Below are 26,879 nucleotides of genomic sequence, written 5' to 3'. Positions count from 1 at the left end.
GTTGGTATGAATAAGCCAGCACAAAATAAGGGGAAAAAACTAGACAACTTGTTGGAAATCAAAAATCACTGGAGCCGAACGCAACCTTCCCCAACAAGAGTTCTGCAGACATTTACCCAGCAACAGAAGCTGGTGCTAGTAACACTCGCCCATCAGAATATGATTCCTGTTGCTTCCCTCCTTGTAGATTCCTATAATGCTCAAAATTCAGGTCAGTAGATCGTGGTCACTCGTCTGTATTATGGATGTGGCCTGTTTGTAACTGGGCTTAGGCTAGTTTCACGCAAGCATTTATATGCTCATAATACAGACAAGTGTCTCAGCAGGTCTACTCACCAAAAGTCATAACTTCAAGAATTTGAGTTAGTAGACCAGCGCCCAGCGGTACGTTCCCTGTAGTACCAGAGCATAGATACACCCGTGATAGACCCATGTGAAATTGGGCTTATATATTTTGAGCTTTCTTCCAAAGACACTCAACCTCTGCTCCATTCCATATGACATTATGAATGACTGATGATCTTGAATTTCTGATAATTTGAGATCCATTGATGCTGGATGAAAACATTTAGTGTATTGTGTCTTTACAATTTATATACCTGTTATACACTATCCTATGCAAAAATAATTGGCCACCTGAGCAGAAATCAAAAGTAGTATTTATGTACATATGCTAATATTTGAGGCTCCTCTGGCCCTAATGACATCAGATACTCTCTGTGACCTACTTTCTACTAATGTCAGATAGAATTCAACTGGCATTTCCCTTCTTTCATCCTGCGAATGAGTTCTTACAAAGAAGATGCATCCACCCGTCTACAGTGGATCAAGTAGTGTCCTCACTGGGCAATTGTGCAATGGAGGAATGGTCTATGGAGTGATGAATCCCACTACTCCATCTTCACATCACAGGACATACCTGGGTGTGGAAGATGCTGGGGAATGCCTTCTGGCTGAGTGTGTTGTGCCAACAGGTAGGTACGGCATTATGGTCTAGCAATGTTTTACGTGGCATGCTCTCGGTGTGTTGGTTGTAGTGTCAAGAATCATGAACATGGAGGAGTACGTTGACCTTCTAGACCAGTGCTTCCCAACTCCAGTCCTCAAGGAGCCCCATAAGGTCATGTTTTCAGGATATCCTCTAGTAGGAACACCTTTGGTAATGAGGCACCGACAATTATATCACCTGTGCAATAGTGAGGAAATCCTGATCTGTTGGGAGTCCCTGAGGACTGAAGATGGGGGAAACGCTGGTCTAGACAACAATGTGCTGCTGACAATGTGGCAATACTCTGGGAAGGGTCAGCCATCAGACGTTAGTAGACAGTATGCCACGGAGATGTCCAATTAGGTCATTAGGGCCCTCAGTATGGAAATAAATACTACTTTTGATTCTTTCTCAGGTGTCCAATTACTTTTTGTAGGATTGTGTATGTACAGAGTCTTTACAATGTTCTGAATATGTTAATTGATATGAATTTCCATAATTTTTACATCTTTGCATCCTGAGCCAATTATTTTGTTCCCATTTTTACTTTTTTTTCATTACATTTTTCAGCATCCCTTCTTATCCCCTATAATTTTGGCAATGATTATCAGACAGAGAGAACATTGTAAGGCACATGCTGTTTTCTGCTAATTGACCATTCTTTCCCAATCACAGGCGCTAGCGTTCTACCTGGCCCATGATTCACAAATCACGGGTTCAGCCTAAACTAAAGTGCGAACACTGAACCCAACCGTTCCCATACAGCATAAATTGCATGTTATCATTTACTTCTGACATTCCGGTCGGCGTCGTTGTTCCAAGTGCTGGAGCATGCAAATGAGATGCTAATGAGGTATGCGCCGCCTGCACTGCCTGTAGCACTCTGTTTTGTAATGAAGGCGATGTTTAGAACTGGTGTGTAATGTGTAATTCCCATTCACGCTACATGAGGCGGCGGTTGTTACAATTGTATTTATGCAATAATATGCCCATTAGCAGCTGACACCCCGTGAAACGGTGCTCAATAACATGGGCATCTAATAGGTGACCAGAAAGGGTTAAATCAGGAGCAAGTATTGGGGTATTTTCACACGGCCGACTCTTCCTTGTTGATTCCATCCCTAAAACAGCGGCAGAAATCCGCGGCTGAGCTGTGTGTTTTGCATGTGGATGTAGCCCTGTCAATGCGCAAAATCCAGTTTGCAACACAATTCTGCGCAGATCCACATGAAAAAATGATTTATCACCACTTCACACGGAAACGGCGCAGAAATTACGCATCCGTGGCGCAATTGATTTTGCTTTACTCCTTTACATAGCTCATACATATTCTGCAGCGTTGTAGACAGACGGTCCTCCCCTAGTATTGGGTTCTGTCCCCATTGGGGCTCACCTTCTAAAATCGCCTATTAACGTGTCGGAGTGTGAGGAAACCTACACAAACTCCATGCAGATGTTGTCCATGGTCAGATTTGAGTCCAGATCCCCAGCACTGTAAGTGGGCAGTGCTAACCACTGAGCCACCATGCTGCCCACATAGCCACATTGGATTCCTACTGCAATTCAAGAGCCAGAATCCACATTGAAAATTCCGCATCAGATACTGCAGTGTGAACAGACCCTAAGGCTAACCTCAGACAGGCGAGCGTGATATGGGGCGGGATTCACGGCTGATGTCGCTGATATTTTTTTTTTTAATTGCAGCATGTTCTATTTGTATGCATATTCACGGACTGAAATCTCAAATGAAAGTCTATGGCCTCATGCCCACGGCCGGGGTCAGATTCCGACACTGAAATGGCGCAGTTGAATCAGACCCAACACCCCCCAGAGACCCTATACTCACATGTCTGTATCTACGGCGAACCAGCGCGCATGCAGTGACTCGAATTCCCACGATACCTCCGCCCACTGCATTGAATATCGCAGGACAGACGGCTTCCATTGACTGCAATGGAAGCTGTCCATGCGATTTTTCCGCACAAAATAGAACATGCCGTGATTCTCCCCCGCAAGCGGAAAATCGCGGTTGATTTCTGCGCGTGGGCAGGGAAGAATCTCTTAACACAGCATGTGTGTGGATGGACATTGCCGCAGAATTTGCGGCGGGAGTCTGGCCGTAAATTCTGCAGCGATAGTCCATCCGTGGGCATTGGCCCTATGGGAGCATAAAAAAATGCAGCGAACATGGATGTTGCATACGTATGCACTACATTTTACACGTGCGTTGCACAGACGCAGGATACGCAGTGAATGGAGATTTTCATTGATCCTTATACACCAGCTTGTAAGCACTGCGTATCGAAACGCAAGAGAAATAAAACAGACCTGTTAGGAGAGTTGTTTAAAATGGCCACTGACATGAGGACGAAAGGAAAGGTCCACATTTGCAACTAAACTTTTTTTTAGTATTCGGAGAAGCCGGAGTGTGCCAAGAAAACCTTCCCCCACCATTACTTCACCTCCACCAGCCAGATAGGAAGGGTCAGCGATTCATGCTGCCTGTACCAAATTCTGACCTCCCAGCAGCACGGTGCAACAGAAATCTGGATTCATCTGACCAGGTGATTTTCTACTGCTCAGTGATACCATTTTTGCTCTCGTTTGCAAACTAGAGTCTCACCTTTCTGTTTCTCTTATACAACAATGGCGCTGGAACTAGTAGTGTGCTGTTATAGCGCATCGAACAACAAGTTGTGCATTTGGGCATGTTAGTTGGAGCATCAGTGTTTTCGACTGCAGTTTGCTTGACACTACACTGTGTTCATCAGAACGATTCCTGACATCCGCCTCGGACTCCTTTCAGCAATGGCTTCTTTACATCCACTGGATCCCCTTTCCTTGCATGTTTTCCTTGCCCTATTTCTGATTATTCTCTCCGCACCGCTGCATGAGGAAACCCCACACGGTTGGCAGTGAAGAGCCGGCAAGTCCAGCACTGATGACCAGGCCTTGCTGGAAGTCACTCCGATCGCTGGATTTTCCCATCGAATGTGGATTCACGCTGAAACTGATCCGCAGAAAACGTGTCATGGGATTTTCTGCTGCAGTCTGGGTGTGATCTCCATACAGGGGAACTCCAGTAGTGAAAGAGTCGGGCGCTCTAATATTCAGTGCATGTAAATAAAATTAAAATCAAGGGGGCCTGATGGCTGTGCCTGATCCACTTTCCTTCTTGGTCCCTGTTTCCAAGTGAACTGGGCCCCGGCACCTGCCCAGATTTGCTGGGTGCTGATGGCGGCCCTAAAATACGCCATCTTTGGTACTTTAATGCCCAATGGTTTTTACCTGCCATCAGCTCAGTCATACCGATTCCTTACAGCTCCTGTTTTTCTCCCTATCATTCATAGTAAATATTGTAAAGTACACAAACAAAGTTGAAAGCAAAAATGAAATTTGTCGGCCATTGTGTTTCTGTAATTGAACAGCTTCCGTAAAAGGAAGATGATATTGAAGGTTCCTGGAACATGTAGAACTGGCACCCAGTAGCTATATGGTGCAGCTGGCAGCGGTACAAAGAGAACGGAGCAGGAGGGAGCCGCCAATACATCTGCCGGTAGTTGGAAGTCTCTGCTCCGTACACAATATGCGTATGTTCCCTGCACAGGATGCTGAGAGGCTGTCTCTTCCCATTTTGTTCATACTTTTGCCAGAGAGTTTTGTGGGTAAAGTCTTCCACGGCAGCAGCATATGGCCGCGTACGTTCATTAATTTGAGAAGTGATATGATTGCTTGATAAGCTCCAGTACTTTTCAGGCTGTGGAGAATGATCAGAAGCTCCAATAAAGGCTTCACACAGATCAGACACATACTGGATTTCCAGGAATGTAACTATATAGCTATACTATCCTACCATATGTAATTGGAAGCCTGAGCAAGAACCAGAAGTAGTATATATTTCCATATGTTAGTACTTAGTGGGGCTTCTTTGGCCCTCATGACACCAGATACTCTCCGTGACATACTTTCTACTAACGTCTGATACACTTCAGCTGGTATTTCCCACCATTCATCCTGCAAACGTCTGGCAAGTTCTCTCAGAGAAGATGGACGCTGTTCAGATTTCCTGACCCGACGTTCCAGTTCATCCCAAAGATATTCAGTAGGGTTTAGGTCGGGACTCTGTGCAGCCAGTCCAATCGTGGGATGTCCATATCCTCAAACCAATGTAAAACGGTGATGGATTTGTGATGAGGCGCATTGTCTTGTTGGAGGTATGGCTGACTGTTCCCAGAGTATTGCTGCATTGTTGGCAGCACATTAGTGTGTAGAATGTCAGGGTACTCCTCCATGTTCATGGTTCTTGTCACTGCATCCAACGGACCGAGACCATGCCACGTAAACCATCCCCAGACCATAATGGAACCCCCACCGTATGTACCTGTTGGCACAACACACTCAGGCAGAAGGTGTTCCCCAGCATCCTCCACACCAGGTACCTCCATCTGATGTGAACCCATGCCACTGCAATGTTGACGGCACTATCTGCTTCCAGCCTGATTGCACTGACAGCGGGCCCAGCAGTCAGCTATCGATGGCTTAAACTGAGGATAGGTCAACGATTGTAAAAGTTCTGAAAACCCCTTTAACCCCTTGAGTGGCAGGTTTCCTACCACCCTGTCGTGCCCACCAGGGCAGGTTTTTTAAAATGGTCTAATCATTGAATTTCAACTAGTTTTGCAGTTGCGTCTCAAGAGCCATAACTTTTTCATTTTTCCATTGACATGGCCATATAAGGGCTTGTTTTTTGCGGGGCAAGTTGTGATTTTTTAAACAGGGGGGAGGAAAAAAAGAAATGGGGAAAAAAGAAAAAAAGGGGCCATGTCATTAAGGGGTTAAATAATGTATTCACTTCCTTCTCTGTGTCATTATGACGCACGGATACCACATGTGTGATTGTATTTTTGATTTTTTACAAAGTAAAGGGAGACAAGTGTTTTTTTTATTTTTTTAATAATTTTTTTACTTTTTTTTTTTTTTTATTTTTTTTTTTATTTTTTATTTTTTTGTCCCTTTAGGGGACTTCCACAGGGACCCATCAGGACCCCTGATCACATTCCAGGGGTCCGATGGTGACAGCCCTTTACATGCTGCAGTGACAGCCCTTTACATGCTGCAGTCACATAGACTGCAGCATGTAAAGGGTTAACACAGCAGAGATCGGAGGTTTTCTCTGATCTCTGCTGTAAGAGCAGGTACCTAGCTGTCCTCTGACAGCCAAGCACCAAGCTCTCCCTGCCACAGAGACCATCGGCTTGCTTCTGACAAGCCGATGGTCTCTATGGCAACCTGTAAACAAAGCAGGACATTGCCGACATGTCGGCAATATCTTCTGCTGGTTTTTCAAAGCCCTTGCTTTGTTCTTTGTGGGTCTGTGCAGGCAGAGCACACTGCCACAGCTTGTGGCATTGTGCTCTGCAGCTCCCATAGTGATACATAGCCCGGAAATCTTCCGGGGTATATCACTATGGGCAGTGGAGCTCGTCCCGGAACTTTTCCGGGCGTGCCACTCAAGGGGTTAAAGGACTTGGATATTGATGACCAATAGTTGACACAGGTCATCAATGTCCGCTTTGGTTGTGGTGCAGCTTTCTGCACCCTTAATGATCAGCTGTTTGAAGAGGCCACAGTACTTGCTGGAGCTCTCCGGCCTCTTCATTGTATTCCAGGTCCACTGCCATGCATTTTGTAGCAGTGATGCCTGGTATTGCATCTTAAGTACCACAATGGCCATCTGACTGATCAGCAGGGGTACCAAGATTTGGCCCCCACCGGCCTGATATTGTTGACCTATCTTGAGGCTAGGGTTACTTTTACACGGGAAGGGTGGGAAACGTATTTGTATAGCACCAATTTCAGATTTTGGTATGGCTCCACATCAAAATCCGCACTATTTCGTGCTGCAGATTTCGGTGTGGATCCGCAGCGGATTTCACCCTTTCTATTAAAGGGGTGATTTCTGCTACGGAGCCACACCATAATCCGCACCACTGTCACCCCTCCAGATCTACTCTTCATAGCATGTGTATCCCCAATAGGAAAACTCCTTTAACCCTTTCCAATCCACTGTCTGACGTCTAAAGATATTATGATTTAAGGCTGTACAGCTCCGATGTTGGAAGACATCCGTCGGGGTTCTCTTACTGTATATTGCCAGCCTCTCTGCTGTCGGAGCCTATCCAACGTGTCACCTCATGCAGTACTGGCTTTAGCCAGCAGATAGCACCGTTGTATAACAGCAGAAAAAGAGTAAGCCCCCTAGGAAAACCAGGATACAAATTGGATTGGAAAGGGTTAAGACCTTTAAGACTACAAAGCAGACTCGTGAGTGGTTTATATAGTGGAGGTATGATACATGCAAATCACTATGGAAAAATAGAAAAATGGGAAAAATCTTACTTTCACAGTGGTTTTTGTTTTTAACCACTTTCACTCAATCCAGTTTTAGCATAACCTATGTGACCAGGCCCAATTTTTCGAACATGATGTGGTTCACTTTGATAATACTTATTCACGTGATTCTGAGATTTGTTTATTCGTGACCCATATTACTTTATATCCAAGGTAAACTTTGGTTAGTATGTTTTGCGTTCATTTAGAAAAAAAAATGAAGACAAAATTGGGGAAAATTAGCATTTTTCCAAGATTGCCATTTTTTGATTGTAATACAGATGGTCATACCACACACCGGTTAATAAATAACATTTACCATACGCCCACATTATGTCTGCATCCTTGTTTTTAACTTTCCGTCTATATGAGATGAGCTGCCTGACTTCCGAGATGTAGAGGGACGACACAGCAGTGCTTTGTCACTATGACTGGCTGTCACGGCCATCACATGCCTGGAGACCACCTTGATTGGTCTCCAGGCAAAGCTCTATGATCTGAGCTGTCATTAGACTCTCAGATCACGGAGATCCTGCACAGCAGGATAGGGGGAGTCTTTAAGGGGATTCTTCGCGAGGATGTTCTAAAATATCCCTGCAGAGAGAGATAAGGACTGTCTAAACTTTTATAGTCTCTGGGCAGGCCTGAAGTGGTTAAAAAAAAAATCTCTATTGAATCTATGAAACGATCACACCGTTTCAGAAGTGTCCAAAGGGACGATTATTTTTGCGCTGCTTGTCATAATATCACAAGTAACGTGGCAGCTGATAACTACAGGAACGGAACTGTGCGATGGAAACCTCTCCGGCACCCCCTCATTGTAGAACAGGATTACCAATGGATAACTGCGCTCCACACTGGGAAGTCCAAAATGTGCCTGCCAACAGGGATCTACCGTCAGGATTTGGGTTACAATGCAGAGTCCTTTACCCAATGGTCACTTTATTGGAGACCCCCATTTATTAGAGACCTCCTTTGACCTTTACATCCTCAGGGATCCCCTTTCATTGGGTGTTTTTTATCTTGATCACGCCATTCTCTGTATACTCTTCACACGTATGCAAGAAAACCCCACGCGGTGGGCAGTGAAATCCTGACCCCGGTTAGTCCAGCACCGATGACCAGGCCTCGTTAGAAATCTCTCTCAGCGGGATTTTCTCATCTAAGGCCGGCTGCACGCGGCAGAGACAGATTCCGCATTCGGAATCCGGCTCTGGGAGCGGCGCCGTCCACGGGTACCTGGTTACTTTCATCTTCATTCGTGCTGTGGATGCCCTGTACGGCTCGCCGTCGGACATGCGCAGTATAGAGTTTGTTTTTTCTAAACTCCTGCTTTTCCTGCGTCATCACTTAGCGATGACGTGGAATCCACTAACTCTCCACAATGTCAAGTGTGGAAGGGCTACAGATCAAATGGCTTCCATTGATTTCAATGGAAGCCGTCCACGCGGAATACGCGAAAAAAATGAGGCATGCTGTGATTTCTCCTCCACTTGCTGTTGCAATACTGGTTTTTTTTCTTTTTTTTTGTCTGTTCTCTTAAAAAAAAAAAAAAAAAAAATTGCGCACATGTACGGTTGTACATAGCATTATAGATAAGCCCTGCGATTTACGACTCTCAGGGTGCAGGTGTCGGGAAATAATGGCTGCTTTATATGTGCATGCAGGTGTTTGTCGCTCGCTTGCTGCATCGCCCCGTCGGATCCCTGCGCAGCACATCACTTAGCAGATTACATTTGCACCTGGTAATCCCCTACCTCTCACATGGCTAATGATGATGATGATGATGAGGGGCATATTAACGACTAACCTTCCGCACAAGGAATGCTGCCCTCCCCAGTCCTGTCATTGATCCTATAGGATCTGATGTATTTGGGCTTTTTCTTTTACTTTCACCATATTTGTTTTTCATAGTTTTGGGGCTCCTTATTATAACATTTTTTTCAATAATTGTTAAAAAAAAGATAAAGCAAAACAAACAAAAAAAAACAATTCACTGTGTTTTTAATTCTGAATGCATCTTGCCAGCAAATGTACTTTAAAAGGTAAAAAAGAAAGGGGGAAAAAAACCACAAAGGTTGTATATTTTGGTATTTTTGGATAGAAAAGAAACATTAAAAAAACAACAAATAACAGCCTTTCCTGACTGGCTCCTACTGCCCCCTAGTGGTGGTTTGTATATTGCCGTCTTGTTAAATACAACAAATGCTCAGCCACCCAAAAAAAGGCAGAATGCTTTCTATTCTTGGCTGCAATCTGTCCAGCAGTTATTTATCACGTTGTTTTAGTTTCGGGTATTTTCGGTTCACATATTTTAAGCCATTTTCGACTAGTTTGGACTGTAAGTAATAGTTTGACGCATCAGTAACCATTATTCACTTAAGTTACGACTGTTTAACCCTGTGTTAGGGACTCCTGCTGAGAGACGTGCTGCTAATGATGGTTAAGGCTGCATTCACACGAAGGATTTTCACGCGCGACTTCTGTCCGATGGCGAGATCTCACACGTGAAAGGAAACCATTCATTTGAATGGATTAATTCACCTGCGCGATTATTAATTCGGACTGGCGGTCCAAGTTTGAAAAAAAACCGCTGCTTGGCCTATTTTTGGATGATTGTTCAAGAATCGCGGGGAAGGGGGGGGTTCGCTGGCGTAGAAAATAATCGCACACCTCACACTCTCATGCCATCTATTTCACATGTGAGGGTCAGGCTTTTTTTTACCATTCTAAGTATTGGACCCGAATCCTTAGGGAATCCCTCCATCCCTGAAGTGATGCGAGGCTGTTCTGACATAAAAACGTTTTGCATACGCGAGGAATTCACATGGTGGGTAGCGCGATATGGGGCCATGATTCACAACCTGATATCACGCTGTGACGTTAGCCTTAGGATCTATTTACACAGGAGATTTTTCACCTGAGTTCCATTAGATCCTCTTAACATGAAAATGACCCTTTTTTCTGTTTTTATACACACGGGCGATTTTTCGCGAGGAACAAGAGTCCAAAATAGAAAAATCGCATCATGTCCCATTTTTGTGCCATATCGTCAGTATAGTGAGTTCCCACCATAACCATTTGTGAGTCTTCCAGCTCTGCCTTGTCAGCTGAATAACTCTGTGAATGGGGGCCTGAAAGTGATCCTCCAGTTTTGGGACAGTTTTATCCCTGGACATGAAGGATGGGGGCTGGTGTTTATATTCCCTGCCCTTGTTCTTCCCCGCTGTCCCTCTGATCCATCTGTTCTTGCTTGTGTTTTTAGGCATCCAAGATGACCAATGCAATTTTCAGACTACCTAATCTCCACAGTGCGTTGGTACCGTTAGACTACCAATGCATTATACATGTTCTTTGATTGGTCAGAGCTTCTCATGTGATCAGCACCGGCCAATCAGAGCAGCGCACAGTGAAAGCACGGCCTGAAATAGCAGATGAGAGAGGCGGCAGAGAAAGTCCTGGCAAGTCCTGTGAAACCAGAGGGTGGCTGTAAAGGGGATTTCTGCCCTTTTTTTCAACGGTGGTCTATCCTGAGGATAGATCATCAGTAGTTGATGGATGGGGGTCTGCCACTCCGTCCATCAGCTGATCACCCAGCCAGTGCAGGGAGCAGGCAGTGGAATGGCAGCGTGGTGCTGTAATTGATATCAGTAGCAGTAAAGCCACAGCTCCCACTTCCCTTTCTGGCCACTGTTGATTTGTCTGCCCGCTGTACCGGATAATCAGCTGATCGACAGGGGTCCCAAGTGGAGGACCCCACCGTCCATCAACTACTGATAGCCTATCCTAAGGATGGGTCATCAGTTGAAAAAAGGGAAAGAAACCCCTTAACCCCACAGGACCTCCTGGGTGTGCAGGGTCTATATGTAGCGGGTTCGACTATCTGTGATAAGACACTCACCTGCAACAGCTGTTATCGGTGCTAATGCTGGTCATGGCTGTTAACCCTATAAATGTTGCTGTCAATCCTGACAGCAGGATTTAAATGCCCCAATCAGAGTTTGGAGGTCTTGAATTGCCCCCAGGCAATGAGGTTCCGCTCAATTGCCATGGCAGCCAGGGCTTTCTGAAGCCCCCGTGCCTGCTATGAATAAAAGACCTGTGGCCAGTCTTCATAGACTGCCTGCCAAAAAGTGGTATAATGTAATAGGGTGGTAAAAGAGAAACCATCATGGTGTAAATAGGAGCATGTCAGCCGGGAGGGTATAGTTTGAAGTTGCTACTCATGCACTTCTCTTTCACTATGGCGCGGTCCGGTAATTCATCATACAGCTCCGTGCCGGCTGCTGCTCTCTGAGGGAATGGCTGAGATCATAAGGTGTTGAGGATTCTTCCGAGCTCCTTCAGACTTGCGCTCAGAGACATCTGCTGGCCGCAAAATGAAAAAAAAGCTCCCGAGGACAATACGTGGCTGGCTGCTGAAGATATGACTAGCTGTAAAATATACGTGACAGCCAGACGGTCCTTTTTTAACTTTTTTTTTTTCCTCCCACCTTTTAATCAGAAAATCTGATGCTGACAGTGGAAAAAGTCCATTAATCCTGCGGCCCAATCTCAGCGGCTGTCACCGAGCGCGATGGCGCTTATCTCTCTGACCTGGACAGTATTTTAAGTATTAGGCCAGTCCTGCGAAGATGTAGACGTAAGCACTCCTTTAATGAATAGGATTAGGGTAATGTATTGCTGCAGCTATAACATTTGGCAGATCGCATACAGCTACTCCCATCCCGAACCGCCGGGGATCGTATTCATGGAGTCTGTCAGGCTTGAGGGGTCGGGTGGTTTTACATTGCATGGCATCAGATCATGCAGCCAGTCTGCGCTTTTTATTAGGTTTTTTTTTTACTTTCATCTGCATCCTTCGCAATCTCCTACACTGCAGAATCCTTCTGTCTTGTGGATCTCTCATCATCCAGATCTTCCTGGTTCATGATGGTGTCCGCTAGAATAGAACTATCTATTGCATATCAGGGTTGGAGGTGTTGGCGTCCTAGAGGGCTTTACTCCCACTTAAAGGGGTTGTACCATAATTTCAAGGGATCCTGTATCCACAGCATAGGGGATAACTTTATTATCAAACTTGAAAAAAGGCAATCTCGAAAATAAAGACGGGGTCCCGTTTCTCCTGCCCTCCTCACTGGGGAGAAGCATTCCCTTCAGTGACAGGAGAGCTGTACACAGAAGTCATGTTCTCGAGAGCGGCAGGGACCCCCACAGATCTGTAAGTTATTCCATATCCTGTGGATCGTGGATAACCTGAAATTCTTTGAATCCATGAGAGCGGAAGCCTTCTGTTACACTTCAGGTACTTCCGTCTTGGACACCGGCGTGTAATAGGAAAGGCAGCACTCCCATTGACTTCAGTGGTACTGAAGGCCTCTGACATCCGGCCTCGCGGCACTGACAGCAGATCGGGCAATCAGGTGATCACAAGGCATCCTAAGTGGTCGGTTGCCCGGCGATCAACTATGAACGACCTATCCTGAGGATAAAGCCATCGATTAGTATTTTAACCCTTTCCAATCCACTGATGTCTGAAGACATTATGATTTAAGGCTGTACAGCTCCGATGTTGAAAGACGTCCGTCAGGGTTCTCTTACTGTATACTGCCAGCCTCTCTACTGTCGGAGCCTATCCAACAAGTCACCTCATGCAGTACTTTCTGTAGCCAGCAGATGGCGAAATTGTATAATGGCAAAAAAAGAGTAAGCCCCCTAGGAAAACTAGGATACAAAATGGATTGGAAAGGGTTAAAACCCCTTTAATGTGTAAGGTGCTGCTGGCTTATTCCCCTCTCCCTACTGCAACCACATGCGCACAAACACAAGCCACGTGTACAGGGGAGTCCAAGGGAAGAGCTGTTCTCCAGCTAAGGGTTATGGACCGCTTTGAAAGATTTCGGCTTTAGTCATTGCATTTGCAAAAAACAGTGAATTCTAGACAAAGCCAGCAAACAAAGAAAGCCTGCTATAGATAAGAAGCAAATCCCACGGACCGCTCATCCCTCATCAAATGTATTTACTTATTTAGTCTGTATGCAATTCGTTCACCAAAAAACGTAATAATGATACATTGATTTTATGCAGCGCTGGTGGAGTGCGTGGAATTGTGCAATGAAATGTAAAACTGATGGATTCAGTCTCCAACGGCTCCTCGCAATATTCCGCTTCATACCTCGCTCCGGCCGCAGTCCTTTAACTGTTTAATGCTCGGTGGTGGGATCTTGTGTCTTGATGTGGGGGGATTGCAAAATGGTATCAGTAGTACATATGTTACACTAGTAACCTCCTCAGTATGTGGCCTTGTATTTAAAGTGACCTGCTACTCTTTCCCTGGCAGTATCATGGAGTAAAAGTTACCTGCAGCTTCATATCCCTCCTCTCCCTATCTCAATAATCATGAGCGAGAAGTTGGTGATTCTCAGCGATGATCTGCCCATCTAAACATTCTGCACAAGTGCGGACAAGCAGCAGTGACGTCACCCGTTCGTGTGCTTGTTTAAAGGAGTCGTCCCATGTAAATAGGGCATAAGTAATTGCCAATAAAATCAATAATGGCTGCGCCTGCAATTACTAGCGTCTGTCACTACACAGGGCTGCTTCCGCTCTGATGCCTGGGTGCCTGCTGTCAGCTCCACAAAACACAATCCGCTGATCGGCGGGGGTCCCGAGTGGCACACTCAGTCGATCTACTATTGAGCTATCCTGTGGATTGGCCATCAGTAGTATTTACATGGAAAACTTGTGGATTTCTGTGCCGATGCTCCGCATGAAAAGTCTAAAGCATTTTCAGTAGTGGCAAATCTCATCCACACATCGTGGAAAATGACATGCGGTGTGAAATTTAAACCCGCGGTATGGCCTATTGTAGCACAGGATGTGCAAATTCCAGTGCGCCAATTCCACATCAAAAGCTGCATCAAATGGGTGCGGCTTTTAATCCAGATTTTGTCATGTGGATCTGCTGTGAAATGCCCAATGTGGACACTCTGCAACCATTCTGCCCCATGTGAATGTACCCGAAGACCATTTTGGTCAACAAGGTCCAACTATCATGCGCTAAGGATTTATAAACGCTCCTACTGATCTGCACCTTTTGTTGCACTCTGGATTTCCAGTCGCCGGATTAGTGGAAGTTTCCTCCTCTGTTTCATTGTAAACCCTGCTGTTGACCATTTGCACTTACATTTTTAATATCATCCCATTTCTGGCCAGTCCTGCTCCAATGCAGTACAAGAACGCGGCTCGCTTGTTTGGCTGCCCGGAGGCGACTGTATTCTGCTACCCAGCGCTTGACACGGTGCAGTTTTCTGGATTCATCTGGTCCCAGCCGCTGTGTTTAACCTTTGTGTGGATGGGCCGGATGCAGAGGATACCCAGCAGACTCGCAGACAGTTAGACGTCCTCTTTATAGATTTATAAATGTGCTGCAAGGGAAGAAGACATTGACGGTTCCCCTCGTTTTAATTCTCCAGCTAATGATGATAGAACGCTGCAATCCATCTCCAGGGCTGCCGAGACAAAGCTTCAAATGGAGCGGCAATGCGTTACCACTTATTACGGGGCTGAGCGATCGCCGCTGCGGATGCGCTTTTATTACACACTTCCTCACTTTGAAGCTGGCAGCCATTGTTGGCCCAGCAACGGGAAGGAAAGCGAGGAGAACATAGATTCACAGTGTCCTGCAGCCGTAGAATCCGATCCTTCTCACCTCTGGCTCCTAAATAGATAATGCTAGAGGTCTGCCAGCACCTTCTCCCCTGCCGTTACATCTCATGACCTTTTTAGTGGATTCCGAATCCGCAGTATACGTCTTAAGGAGGAAACGGCGGGCTAATGTTACGCTTCTATTAAATCGAGCTGCTGCTCTGGTTCCCTGGATACATAATATGAATGTTAGGAAGAGTCTAAATAATCTAGAAAGTGACACTAAAGTTAAAGCACAAACTGTACGAGGGGACTCTGAAATGACCATTTCCAAAAAACTAGACAAATATTTGTCCGGAGATTAATGAGGCGCATTGTGAGTTTTCTTGGCTTCCTATAGTACATGGTGTCTGTATTCTGGGTCTTGAAACTTGCTGGCTCAGCCAGGTACATTTAATACAGGGTGGGCCATGGGAAAAGTAGCCCAGCATGACACTCTTAGGCACAATGTCCACGGGTGGATTGGATTTGCGGAATCTACACGGATCAACCCCGCGGAAGGTCCGCAATCCAAAGTGCCCATAGTGATTCATTGCCAACTGAATTTAGGCATGCTAATTTGATTTGCCCCTTTCTTGGAGTATATTTTCACATAGCGGACGTGCTGTGGATTTTCCGCAGCAGAAACTTCCACAGCATTTTTTCGCAAAAGACACTGAGGCCTCATGTCCACGGGGAAATTCGGGCCCCACAGATTTCCCGTCCAGAATCCCGCAGTGGGTCCCTCCTGCGCTGCAGACATGAGGCTAAGAAAAGAGATTATACTTACCTGTCCGAACGCTGCGGGTCTCCCCTCCATTGCGGCTGGTCCTTCTTTCTTTCTTTTTTTTAAACTGCTGCTTTCCCGAGGTCCCGTGGCACAGATGCGGGACCTGACAGCTTCCATAGGCTTCAATGGAATCCCTGGGAGACGTCTGTACGGGAAAACCGCACGAAATGGAGCATGCTGCAGGTGCTTTCCTGTACCTGTGATCCGCGCACCAGGGAAAAATGACATCCGCAAGTACTTAATTACCTGCAGGTCTCCAATGATTCTCTATGGGCGCGGATCACGCGTACAGAAGACCCACGCCGTTTTCTTAATTCCATTTTGGACCTTGAGCCTTAGTCAAAATCTGTACTCTCGGTGCGGGAATCAAGTAGAAATCTGCTGCGTTTCCGCAGCGGATTCCAGCAGCCACAGCGCTCCCCTCACTTCCAAATACTTCACACTGTCAGCGCTTCCTTTGCTTTTTTCAGTTGGTGACCTCTAGTGAGTGCAGCGCCGCTGGTCAGGTGATGTGGAAGTGCAATCGCCTGACTCTGGAGGTGGAGGAGAGGCCCTGTACCGGATACACAATTGATTTTGAGTCTAAATCCTGCACAAATAGTGAGGATTTTGAATGTTTTGCATGCAGAAAGGCTGAGGAATTTGGCGCTGAATTTTCCGGAAGGTCCGCAGCATTTCTGCATGTTCATCATTGCATTCAGAGCATGCTCGGAGCGTGGAAAACCAATCCCAGAGCTGAGGAGAGGTGGCATACAGAGTCCAGGCTGGTGGAGGTGGAGTAATGGTGTGAGGTTGTTTTCTTGGCACATCATGGCTCCTCTGATCTGTTAGTTAAAAGAGGTCCAACGTGCTACTAGATGGATGTCTCTAATATAAAGTAGCGATTCAATATATACTGTATGCCTGAGCTATGTCCAGTTTTTAAACTATTGATGGCCTATCCTCAGGATAGGCCATTAGTATTAGATTGGCAGGGTCTGTCACCCAGGACCAGCACTGATCAGACATTCTATGGGCTGGTGCTCTCATGCACAGAGCTGATTTTTGCAGGAAGCAAACAACTCTGTTCTTACTGCAGTGGCCAGACTTGGTATTACAGGCAAAGTTCCCATTCACTTCAATGTGAAGTTTGTGTGTAATACCAAGCTTGACCACTGCAGTGGGAACAGAGCTGTCTGCTTGCAACTGAAATGAGCTCAGTGCAGGAGAGCACCACCCCATAGAATGGCTGATCAGTGGGCTTCCCGGAGCAACTGCCAATCTAATACTGATAACCTATCCTGAGGATAGGCCAGCAATAATTTACAACTGGACAACCCTTTTAAATCTACCCTGATGTAGGAGCTGAGCTTTTTTTTTATACAATTAACGCCCCCTTATATAACCCAAACCTTTTTTTGTATACATTTAAAACTATATAATCTGACCGATCTGTGAAACAATGTCTCTTTTCCCCTCCTGCATTCTTCATTTAATTTCATTTGCAATAATACTGATTACAAGAATGTTAACTACGCAAGCAATTATTGCAGGCTTGCCCTGGAGTTTTTTTTTTACTGTTGAAATTAATGGGATTCTATTAAATAATGAATATCGCAGCATTTTAATAGCACGTGAAATTCTAGCGAAAAAACGAAACCCCTTACGCTGCAAGATGTGATGGAATAGTAGAGTTATCTAAATGGACTTCCTGGATGTTGTGCCATTCATCAATATTCTCTTGTAAAAGACTTCGCATTCATACATCTGCCCGCAGAGTGCGGTGGTCATGAATCTGACAAACCCAATACATATAGAGGACTTAATTAGTGGCCTGATGATTAAACGTATGGGACCTGCACCATAGAGCGCAGCTGTGCATCAATATTCAGCATTTATAGCCCAACATATCCGCCACCTGTTGCTGCCAGAAGTCCTCGACGTGCTCCTGCCCCTTCTCTGCTTGCACCCTGGTGTCTGCCCGTAGGTCTCACATACGCTCCCACCCTCGCTCTTAAAGGGTCAGTGCACACCCTAAACCATTTTCCCTCCATTCCCATTCCTGCGCTCTCTATATTGGGCAATTGACCTCATAGCCATTGTGATAAACCCACCGGTATTCCTTGTTTTTACCCATGCCTATTCTGACTTTGCTCTGTACTTTGGACCCTGCTTCTGCTTGCTGCCTTGGGCTTGGAGACCCAGTAGGCGGTTAAGCATTAAAAACAGGGTTCCCCAGGTGCAGCCGCCTCAGCCCACAGCCAAGTCGGTACGTGTCAAAGTGGATCCACATCCTCTTGCCTTACACATGAAGTCTACCCAAAGCATTCTGGTCTGTTCAGCCTATGTCTATCCTTTCAAGGACTATATGGACAAAGTTCAGTGTAGGAGGGTCACTTCCCACCAATGTCTACACACAGGGCTGTTCTTATATTGCATAGTGCCCTGAGTGATGCCTTCTCTTGTTGCCTCCCATACGCAGTCATGGGGCACTGTCATACATTGTATGAATAACCATATTACATACTATCACATAGTACCTAACTAACTGCCATACCGCTACCATCATGTACATTGCAGAATAATATACTGCACAGTGACTAAGTATCAGCGCCACACAATTAAGGAAATGCCGCCAAGCAATGTACATATATAACCAACCTACAACGACCAAATAATAGTACCGTTACTAGACAGCTTTAGATATGGAGCGAAATCGGAACCTCTTTAAAGGGGTTATTCAGTTACCGGACAACATTGCCCCTAGACCACCAACTGTGCTAAAATAACAGTATCCGCTCTACTGACCTGTCCTCTGCTGCCTTGATCCAGCGCTGTAGCCTTACCATACTCCTGGTCTTTGTTGAAGATGTTGTCGCCGCATATAACATGACCACTGCAGCCATTCAGAGGCCGCAGTGTCCCTATTCTGAACTCCTGCGCCCACCCGCAGTGACATCAGATTAAATAAGGGCGTGGTTGACTAAATTAGCTGAGCGCTTGTAGTTGTCTATTTTTGTCAGTCCCATTGAAATGAACGGTGCAGAACCGTGCATACATGATTGCCACTCCGTTCAATCTCCCCACATCAGGTGTGTGGGGGCTGAGGGGGCACTGGCCCCTATACTTGGGATCAGTGGTAGTCTAAATGGTGTAACCCCCACTGATCAGACTTTAGACTTCTCACCTATTCATAGGACTGTTGATATTCTGCTATGACCCCTTTAAATCCCGCCATATGCATTAGTGTTTAGTCATTCGATCCCACTAATTTCAACCGGGCAGATGAGGCTATAATGTGTATGGTGGTGGCTCAACTTTTCCCTAACAGATGATATTGGGGAGGGGGAAAAGATCGGGGACATCGAATTGTAACACCCATTTTTTTTGTTCCCCTGGGAGATAAGCTGGCGGTGGAGCTGTCTGGCTGCGACTTACCTCTGTAAATAAACAAAAACTCGGGAGAGCTGAACATCCCTGTGAATGGGGCGGGCTGTGGAAAACTGCTTTTGGTAGCTGCTGAAGGTGCATGGGCATGCTTAATTTGTTGCAAGCATTTTATTTCTCAACCAAGAGTCTAAAGGGCAATTTTGATAGATGAGCCCACTTAGTGTTTCTGAGAAGACTGCTCACCAGGAAACTGTATTAGGATGTTTTGGGTTTTTTTCCACTTCCGGGGCTGTTTTGGGGTCAAGCTGTATCCCACCGACTTATTGCTTTATGTCTAGAGCATTATGGTCATTTGTATTAGCACATATTGGGGGTTCCGTTCCATAATAATAGTGTGTAACGCTAGTATTGGCAATAGTGATAGCATTTTAGTGTTGAACACAGTAGTGCGGATTGGACCAAACTTTGCTAGTGATTTACATCACACTCGCCTACTTTTGAAAAAATGTCTGACTGAAACTATTCTGGCATATCCTCCGCCTTTTACTGCATAGACCACTCCCCCAAATCATCCTTGATCATGAGTGGTGCACATGAGTTATTCTTAGAGACATGGACAGTTATATAATTGGATGGCACAAAGCGAAGATACAAGACATTAGACTATTCATCAGACTCTAGCTCTTAGATAGTGACCCCTGGTCCTAGCAGCACGGCCTACTCTGCTTGCCCTACGGCTTCTTGCCAGCCTAGTCTGTAATATATAAAGATAGATGGATATACACTGACATGCCAAAACTCATGGGACAGGAACAAATATTGTGTGGGATCCCATCTTGCCCAGCAAGATGCCATTGATTCCTCAAGTGGGTGGAAGATGTCTGGAGGATGTTGAGCCACTCCGTCTGAATAGCCACCTATAGCTCTTTGATATTTGTAGGTGCAGGAGGATCTCTGGTGTGAATGGACCTCTCCACAACATCCCATAAATGCTTGATTGGACGTATATCAGGCAAATATGCTAGCCACACCATCCATAGGAACTCTTCAGAATGTTCCATGAACCAGTTCTGGTCAACGTGGGCCTGTTGATGCAGTACATTATCCTGCTGGACTATCCAGTCATTGTTTGGGTACATGAAGTCCAAAAAGGTTTGCAAGTAGTCAACAAGCGGTGAAATGTAGTAGGCATGGGTCAATGACCATTTACACAGGAGTAGGCGTTCCCCTTTTAGCACATTAGTGTATGTGTATACAACATATAGAGAGAGGCATGAGAAGAGCCTACTTGTGCGGTGGCCATTCACGGCCATTAGGCCCCTCCAGGCCACCTTCCTTGTGTTGGGTTAGCACCAACACCATAATGCCCCCACTGTAAACATCCCATAGTTAATTAGCTTAAAGAACTCCATTCCGCCAACTTATTTACAGCACAGATAAAATGTCTGCCTCTTCAATTGACCCTGACTAACAGCATTCACAGCGATGCAGGGCCATAAATGCAAACAGCCCGTAGTTTACATAAAGATGGCGTGGTTTATGTGTCTATTACACGAGGTTACGTTCAGAGCTTTGGAGTTTTTAGTATTTTGGAATGAACTTTTAATAAAATCAGCTTTTATGCTGCGCTCTTGAAAATCTTACCGCCTGTGAAATGCTGCGTACGCTTATTTTCTTATATCTATATACTTATTTTTTCCCCCCCCCCAACTACAAATTTGCTCCTGCCAAAAATAAAGGAATAAAACTTGTGTTTTCTGAACATCAGAAGATTGTGTCAATCCGGGGTGATTTATGAGCATCGAGCGAGACAAGTAGATAAAGAATAGACGTGTCCAAACGTCTACCAGCCGTACTGCAGCGAGGGTTAACTGACTGGCCGGCTTTGGTCTGTAAGCTTAGGATAAAACCCTGGATTGAATTCTCCACCTGACTCTCACTTAGATATTGATTGAGTCCTCTAATTACATGGATTTATTTATTTATTTTTAATTAGGATTGAACATAACGACAGCAAATATGAAAACTGCATCTGATTTCACTCGGTGGTTTCTGTGCCGCTCGTTACGGTTTCATGAAGGGTTACCTTAAATCGCATTCAGACATACATGTTATAGGGGTCACCTCGGTCTTCTGTGATTCCAGGCCACACTCCAGCATCAATGGCTGCATTCGGAGCAAATGCTGATCTCGGCGGTTTTACTGCTTCGGTGCCAGAATCAATGATGATCGTGGTGCTGTCAAAAAAAGGACAATCTGCCGTTATAAAAATAAATGCTAATGGGAAGATGGCTCTAAAGCGCCACCTGTTAGAAGACCGCATTCTTGCAAGTCCATGTCAGACCATTTAAAGGGGCTTTATCACAACCCTCAAAAAAAAAAATTTTTCTAGCAACTGGTCCCAGGGTTAAAAAAAAGAACTCCTCCAAAAACCTGTTTATACTCGCCTCTCTGCTGGCCCCCGCGATGTAGCTAAGTAGCTCCCCACTGCTCCATCTTCCAGGTGGAACTCAGATGCGTGCTCCATGATGCCAGGAGTTTGGGACAGTAACACTGTGCCCTTTGATTGGCTGCAAAGTATAGCCTGTTTGTTTTTTGTTTTTTTATTATTTTACCACGGGCCTAGCTGCGTGAAAATATTTTTGAGATAGTGATAAAACCCCTTTAACCGTCCCTGTAACAATAATTGGGAATATAAGCCAAAGAGTTTTTTCAAGAAGGAAACGATAACCATGTACAGACTGACTGTTTCGGGGGCTTTGCCCCTATCAGTGTAGGTAGGTAGATTGTTGGCTTGACTGGGTGAGAGGCCTATGATGCGGGTCTGGAGGGGCAACGTTTCTCCTTAGGGAGAGCACCAATAGGTGTGAGATGACTTATAAAGCCATGCATGCTCCTCTGGGTAATTTATGCAAATGTATAGATGGAAGAATGCTTTTGCAGGAGAGTTCCCACCCCCAGCTACTTCTGTTGGAAGATACAATGGGCAACATCATAGGAGGTACCCTTGATTCATCCAGGCACTGTTGAGAGATTCTAACCTCGACTCCGTTCTAGTGACTGTATCTATAAGGTATAATTTGGGAATTCCTTATTTGATGTAGACTTTCATAAACTTGACCAGCTACCGGTAAATTCTCATGCTCTACTAGTATCGGCAGTGTGTGTCTACAGTCCGTACACCATATAAATCCTCTACACTTAAAGTCAGGCACGCTCACTCATACAAAAAAAGTATCGTTCTCTCAAATCCCTTGATGAGCACACAGAACAGATTAGGGAGGAGGTGACAACTTTCATGTTCGCTAAGACAAAACACGGCCCGTCTCAGATGGTGATTAAATGCTTTTGTTCCGATTATGTTTTCCTGGCATCACACGTAAACACAAAGAAGCCGTATTAATCACAGTTTGATCAGTGTGAGATCTCAGGCGTCTTCTTACACAGGTAGCGAATGCTTTGTTGGGGGGGGGGGGAGGATTTCATTGTGGTGTTTTTGTTTTTGTTTTTTCAATTTTTAACAATTTTCTGTACAAACTGCAGCTGGAAGAATGTGATGTTTTATCTGGTAGTTTGCAGATTGCAACCTACTGCCCTAATTTTAAACCGTGGTGCTAGAACATTAGTGGGCAACTGGAAGACCTTGACTACTTCCCCTGTCCGCTCTTTCATCTTTATTCTTTACAATAGTTGGAGTGAACATAACAGTTTCTGTGGGATTCTGACTCTAATAGGTACTAAAGGGGTCCTTTGCCCACCGTTTGTACAGAATGGCGCAGCATGGAAGCTCAGTGGTTAACGATATTGCCTTGCAATGCTTGGGGTCCTCAGGTAAAATCTGACCAGGGTCAACATCTGCACGGAGTTTGTATGTTCTCCCATGTTTGTGTGGGTTTCCTTCAGGTATTCCGGTTTCTTCCCACATTCCAAAAACATACTAGTAGGCAAATATAGATTGTGAGCCCCAATGGGGGCAGGGCCCAGCGTAAGTGATGACTATCTCTATACAACTCTGTGGAATATATGCGTGATATAAATGAGTAAAATGAATGAATGGTACATTGTATTAAACAGGAGATAGGAAGACAGCTGAGCATGTTCACTCAGACGGCTTTATTCAATAGACTATGATGGAAGGTGACCACCACCACTGTCACATGAAAGGGGGAGCAGAGGGCATTGAACGGAAGTTAATAGCTTCATCCAAAGCACTCATAACGTGCTACAAAGACCACCACTCAGTGCGATAACCATTATTAAGACTCCTCTCAACATTTCTCTTATGTTTTGCTTTTTCACCATGGAACCCAAGAGAAATTATTTCACAAGTTCTCCAGATAGGAGTGTAGCGTGAAGCTCAATAGTGGTTGTGTGAAACATAAGCCAATGGTACGGTTGACCTAGGGCCACCACCATTTGTGGGGCCTCCACAGGCCTGTCTCCAGAAGTTTTTGTATGATGGTATTACTATTTGTAAGCTTTTGCCATATCACTGGCTGAGGTTTCTTTGTCGGACCAAGAATGGTAAAATTTATAATTCTGTTCTGTTTTTCAGGTTGAAGCGATTCTTATAAACATTTTTGGAGGAATAGTAAATTGTGCCATCGTTGCCAACGGGATAACAAAAGCTTGCCGAGAGCTGGAACTCAAAGTGCCTCTGGTGGTCAGACTCGAAGGTAATTTAGGTTTTGGGGTTTTTTTCATCCGCTTGAGATGGGTAGCTTCACATCTCTTGTATGGATGTAGATGATATGAGGCATGAAGCTTGTTGTAGATACTATGGTGATGAGTGTGAGGGATAGCCTATAGTAGTACATCCTATGTATATACATCTTAGCCTGATATTGTGTAGTTTATCAAAACCGCTCTGCCCTCATGTGTATGTATTATGGAACTATACAGTATGTCTCATACTTGGTTGTCCTCATCACCATAGCATCTATGGGATGGGTAAGTAGGCCAAAACCACTTTTTTTTTTTTTTTTTTGAACATTCAATTTTTTTCAATAAAGAAAAGCTTAAAAGTTACAAAACCACATTCTTATGAAGGTTGTCTCAAAGAAAATCTGCCATTGTTATATAAAATGAACAAAATTGTGCCTCTCCAGTATACACAATGTGGTCATCTTGTCACTTGGGGCAGATGATTTTGATGCCTAAAGCTTTGGCCGACAATGTAATTTTAACGCCACAGTCCCCCAGGACCTATATGTACGTCCTGGGTGTGTGGAGTTTGTATGCAATGGGATCAGAAGCCGATCCCGCTCTATACACGGCCATTATAAGCTGTCTTTCACAAATACCAATAATACCAAGAATTTCTCATGTGAACTGTTCAAAGTGTATCCTTCATCTAAGTAGTTGAGGAGGTTTTACCAGTAAGATTATAGGTAGATGTGACCCCATTTAGGGTGCCCTAAATACAAAGTCTTTATTCTTCCATAAACACCAGCAACATTTCCTCAAACAGCCTGATAAAGACTTGTCGAAACATTGCTGCTGTTTACGGATGACTAAAGACTTTCTTTTTACTACTTCCTGGATGGGGTCACATCTACTTTAAGGTTTGCATATTGGATCCATAGATTGTGGTCCTGTGTGACTTTGCATGGTTGTCCCACCATCGGGGTGTTTGGATTGTGTTGTTGACAACCTGTGATCTATCCAAGGGTAGGATCCTGAGATGTGACTATAAGCTGTAGCTCATTCTGGTTGACTGAAGGGAACCTGTCAGGTCCTACAAGCCTCATAAACTAAGCTTATGGCCTGATAGGACAGGGGCCGCATGAGTCCGGGGATGTGACATTCATACTTACCTGACTCCTCTTTTCTTTGCTATCCATCCACAAATCCAGTGCTTGGTCTATTTAGCAGACTCCTTGTCTTCCTTCCATGCACACACACCAGCCATAATAAGAGGGACGGTGTGCACGCACATGCAATGAAGACAGGGAGTTCACTCAACAAACCAAGCGTTGGGTTTGCGTGCAGGCAGCGAGGAAACGGGGAAGCAGGGGAGTATACAAACCAGTGCACTCGGTGCCCCCTGTCCTATTAGCCCATTGCCTGCCTTAGTTAAGACTTATCAGACCTCATAGATTTAAAGCAAACCTCTCATGACCTTTGAGCCTCATTAACTATGTTATGGGGCTCAAAGGTGAGGGAACAGTGAGACTGGGGTGCTGATTCATACTTACCGGGTGTCCTTGCAAAACTGCCAAGTGCACATAGCGTGATTTTTTTTCAGCCGGTCTTGTGCATGCACTCTATGGGAGAGCGAGCTCACATAGCCGGCGGAAATGAGACGCACAGTGTGTTCGCAGGAACGAGTGTCAAACACCAGCCCCTGAACTCCTAGTTCCCTGGTATGGGGTTCAAAGATCATGACAGTAAATGCCCATTTAGACACAACAATTATCGCTCAAAACTCACTCAAAAGCCAACATTGTGCAGTTTTCGTTAAGCAGTCGCTGATCGTTGTCTTTCAGCTCGCTGAAAGACAACGATGAGCCTTATCAGGAGTTCACAGCGGATTACAGCTCATACTATTGTTTCAGCTGTATCCTGCTCCCTGAACACAGGCAGGGTATGAAGAACACAGCAGTCCAGCTGTGTTCTTTATACTTCGCATGGAGCGCACAGCTGTATACCAGCTGATCGCTCTGTGAACAGCCGGGCTATGAAGAACACAGCGGCCCCGCTTGTCTTCTGCATACCCTGCTCGGAGCACTCAGCTGCATAACAGCCAGACGCTCCGAGCAGAGAACAGCTGTATGCAGAAGACAAGCGACCCCCTTTTCTTCTGCATCCCCCGCTCAGAGTGCAAAGTGATCGCTCAACATTTGAGCAATCACTTTGCGCTGTAAAGGCACACAAGGATTATCACTCAAAAGGCATCTTTTGAGCTATAATCATGGTGTCTAAACCACTTAAAGGGAATCTGACTATTGTTAATGACCATGCAATTAGGCAAACTATGTTTATTGTTAATGGCCACAATCGGCAATCAATTATATAATTAGTGAGCTGCATTGAGTTAGAGCTTTGCAGACGTATCTGGGAAGTGTGGTACGCTCTCGGCATAGACCATATCCTTGGGCAAAGGGTTGTTGTCCGTTATTCACTCCATACAGCTACTCTGTTATCAGACTTGTTTATCAAGTTACCTTTACCTTTTTTTTTTTTTGCTTTAAGTTTTTGTTTTATGTTTTTTGTTTTTTTCCCTTTCCACCCACTGCCATTTGCACCTCAAAGTCTAGCACACGTAGGTTTGGTTCTCGCAGTAATGTCAGTTCGATTTGTCCCCGTCACAGCAAAGACAATCATGTCCTTCTTTTTCAACATCCCAAAGGCAAATGTGCATCTGTATTTCATGCTGTATGCGTCTCTCTTTTTGTACTACGATATAAAAGGGAAAGCGAGCGAGAGAGCGAGGTGAACTGTGCCGCCTTTCAAGGCTCTTCTAAACATTAGTAGTGTTCATCTGTAATCACCTTGTTTTAAAAGAACATTAATTTGCCATCGCTGAGCTATCAAAACATGTCAGAAAAGCAGAGCACAAAATTATTCCTCGAAGCTTTCTTGTAAAATTCTCCAAGTGTATGTTTCCGTGAGATCAAAGAGAAGTTCTGTCGCGTCTTCCCAGTAATCACTACA

The 26,879-nt window shown here is 45.0% G+C and overlaps 1 protein-coding gene across 1 annotated transcript in view; it reads left to right on the top strand.

Moving 5' to 3' along the window:
- SUCLG2 (succinate-CoA ligase GDP-forming subunit beta) overlaps nt 1-26,879 on the top strand; it is a 210,751-nt gene that overhangs the window by 157,687 nt on the left and 26,185 nt on the right. The window contains exon 10 of the mRNA XM_066596666.1: nt 23,779-23,899. Coding sequence (XP_066452763.1) covers nt 23,779-23,899 — 121 coding nt within the window. The remainder of the gene's footprint in view (nt 1-23,778; nt 23,900-26,879) is intronic.

This window comes from Eleutherodactylus coqui, chromosome 3 (genome assembly GCF_035609145.1).
Source record: "Eleutherodactylus coqui strain aEleCoq1 chromosome 3, aEleCoq1.hap1, whole genome shotgun sequence".
In the NCBI taxonomy this organism is placed as follows: Eukaryota; Metazoa; Chordata; class Amphibia; order Anura; family Eleutherodactylidae; genus Eleutherodactylus; species Eleutherodactylus coqui.
Note: the sequence above shows the minus strand (reverse complement) of the source record. Positions and strands in the feature narration are given on the sequence as shown.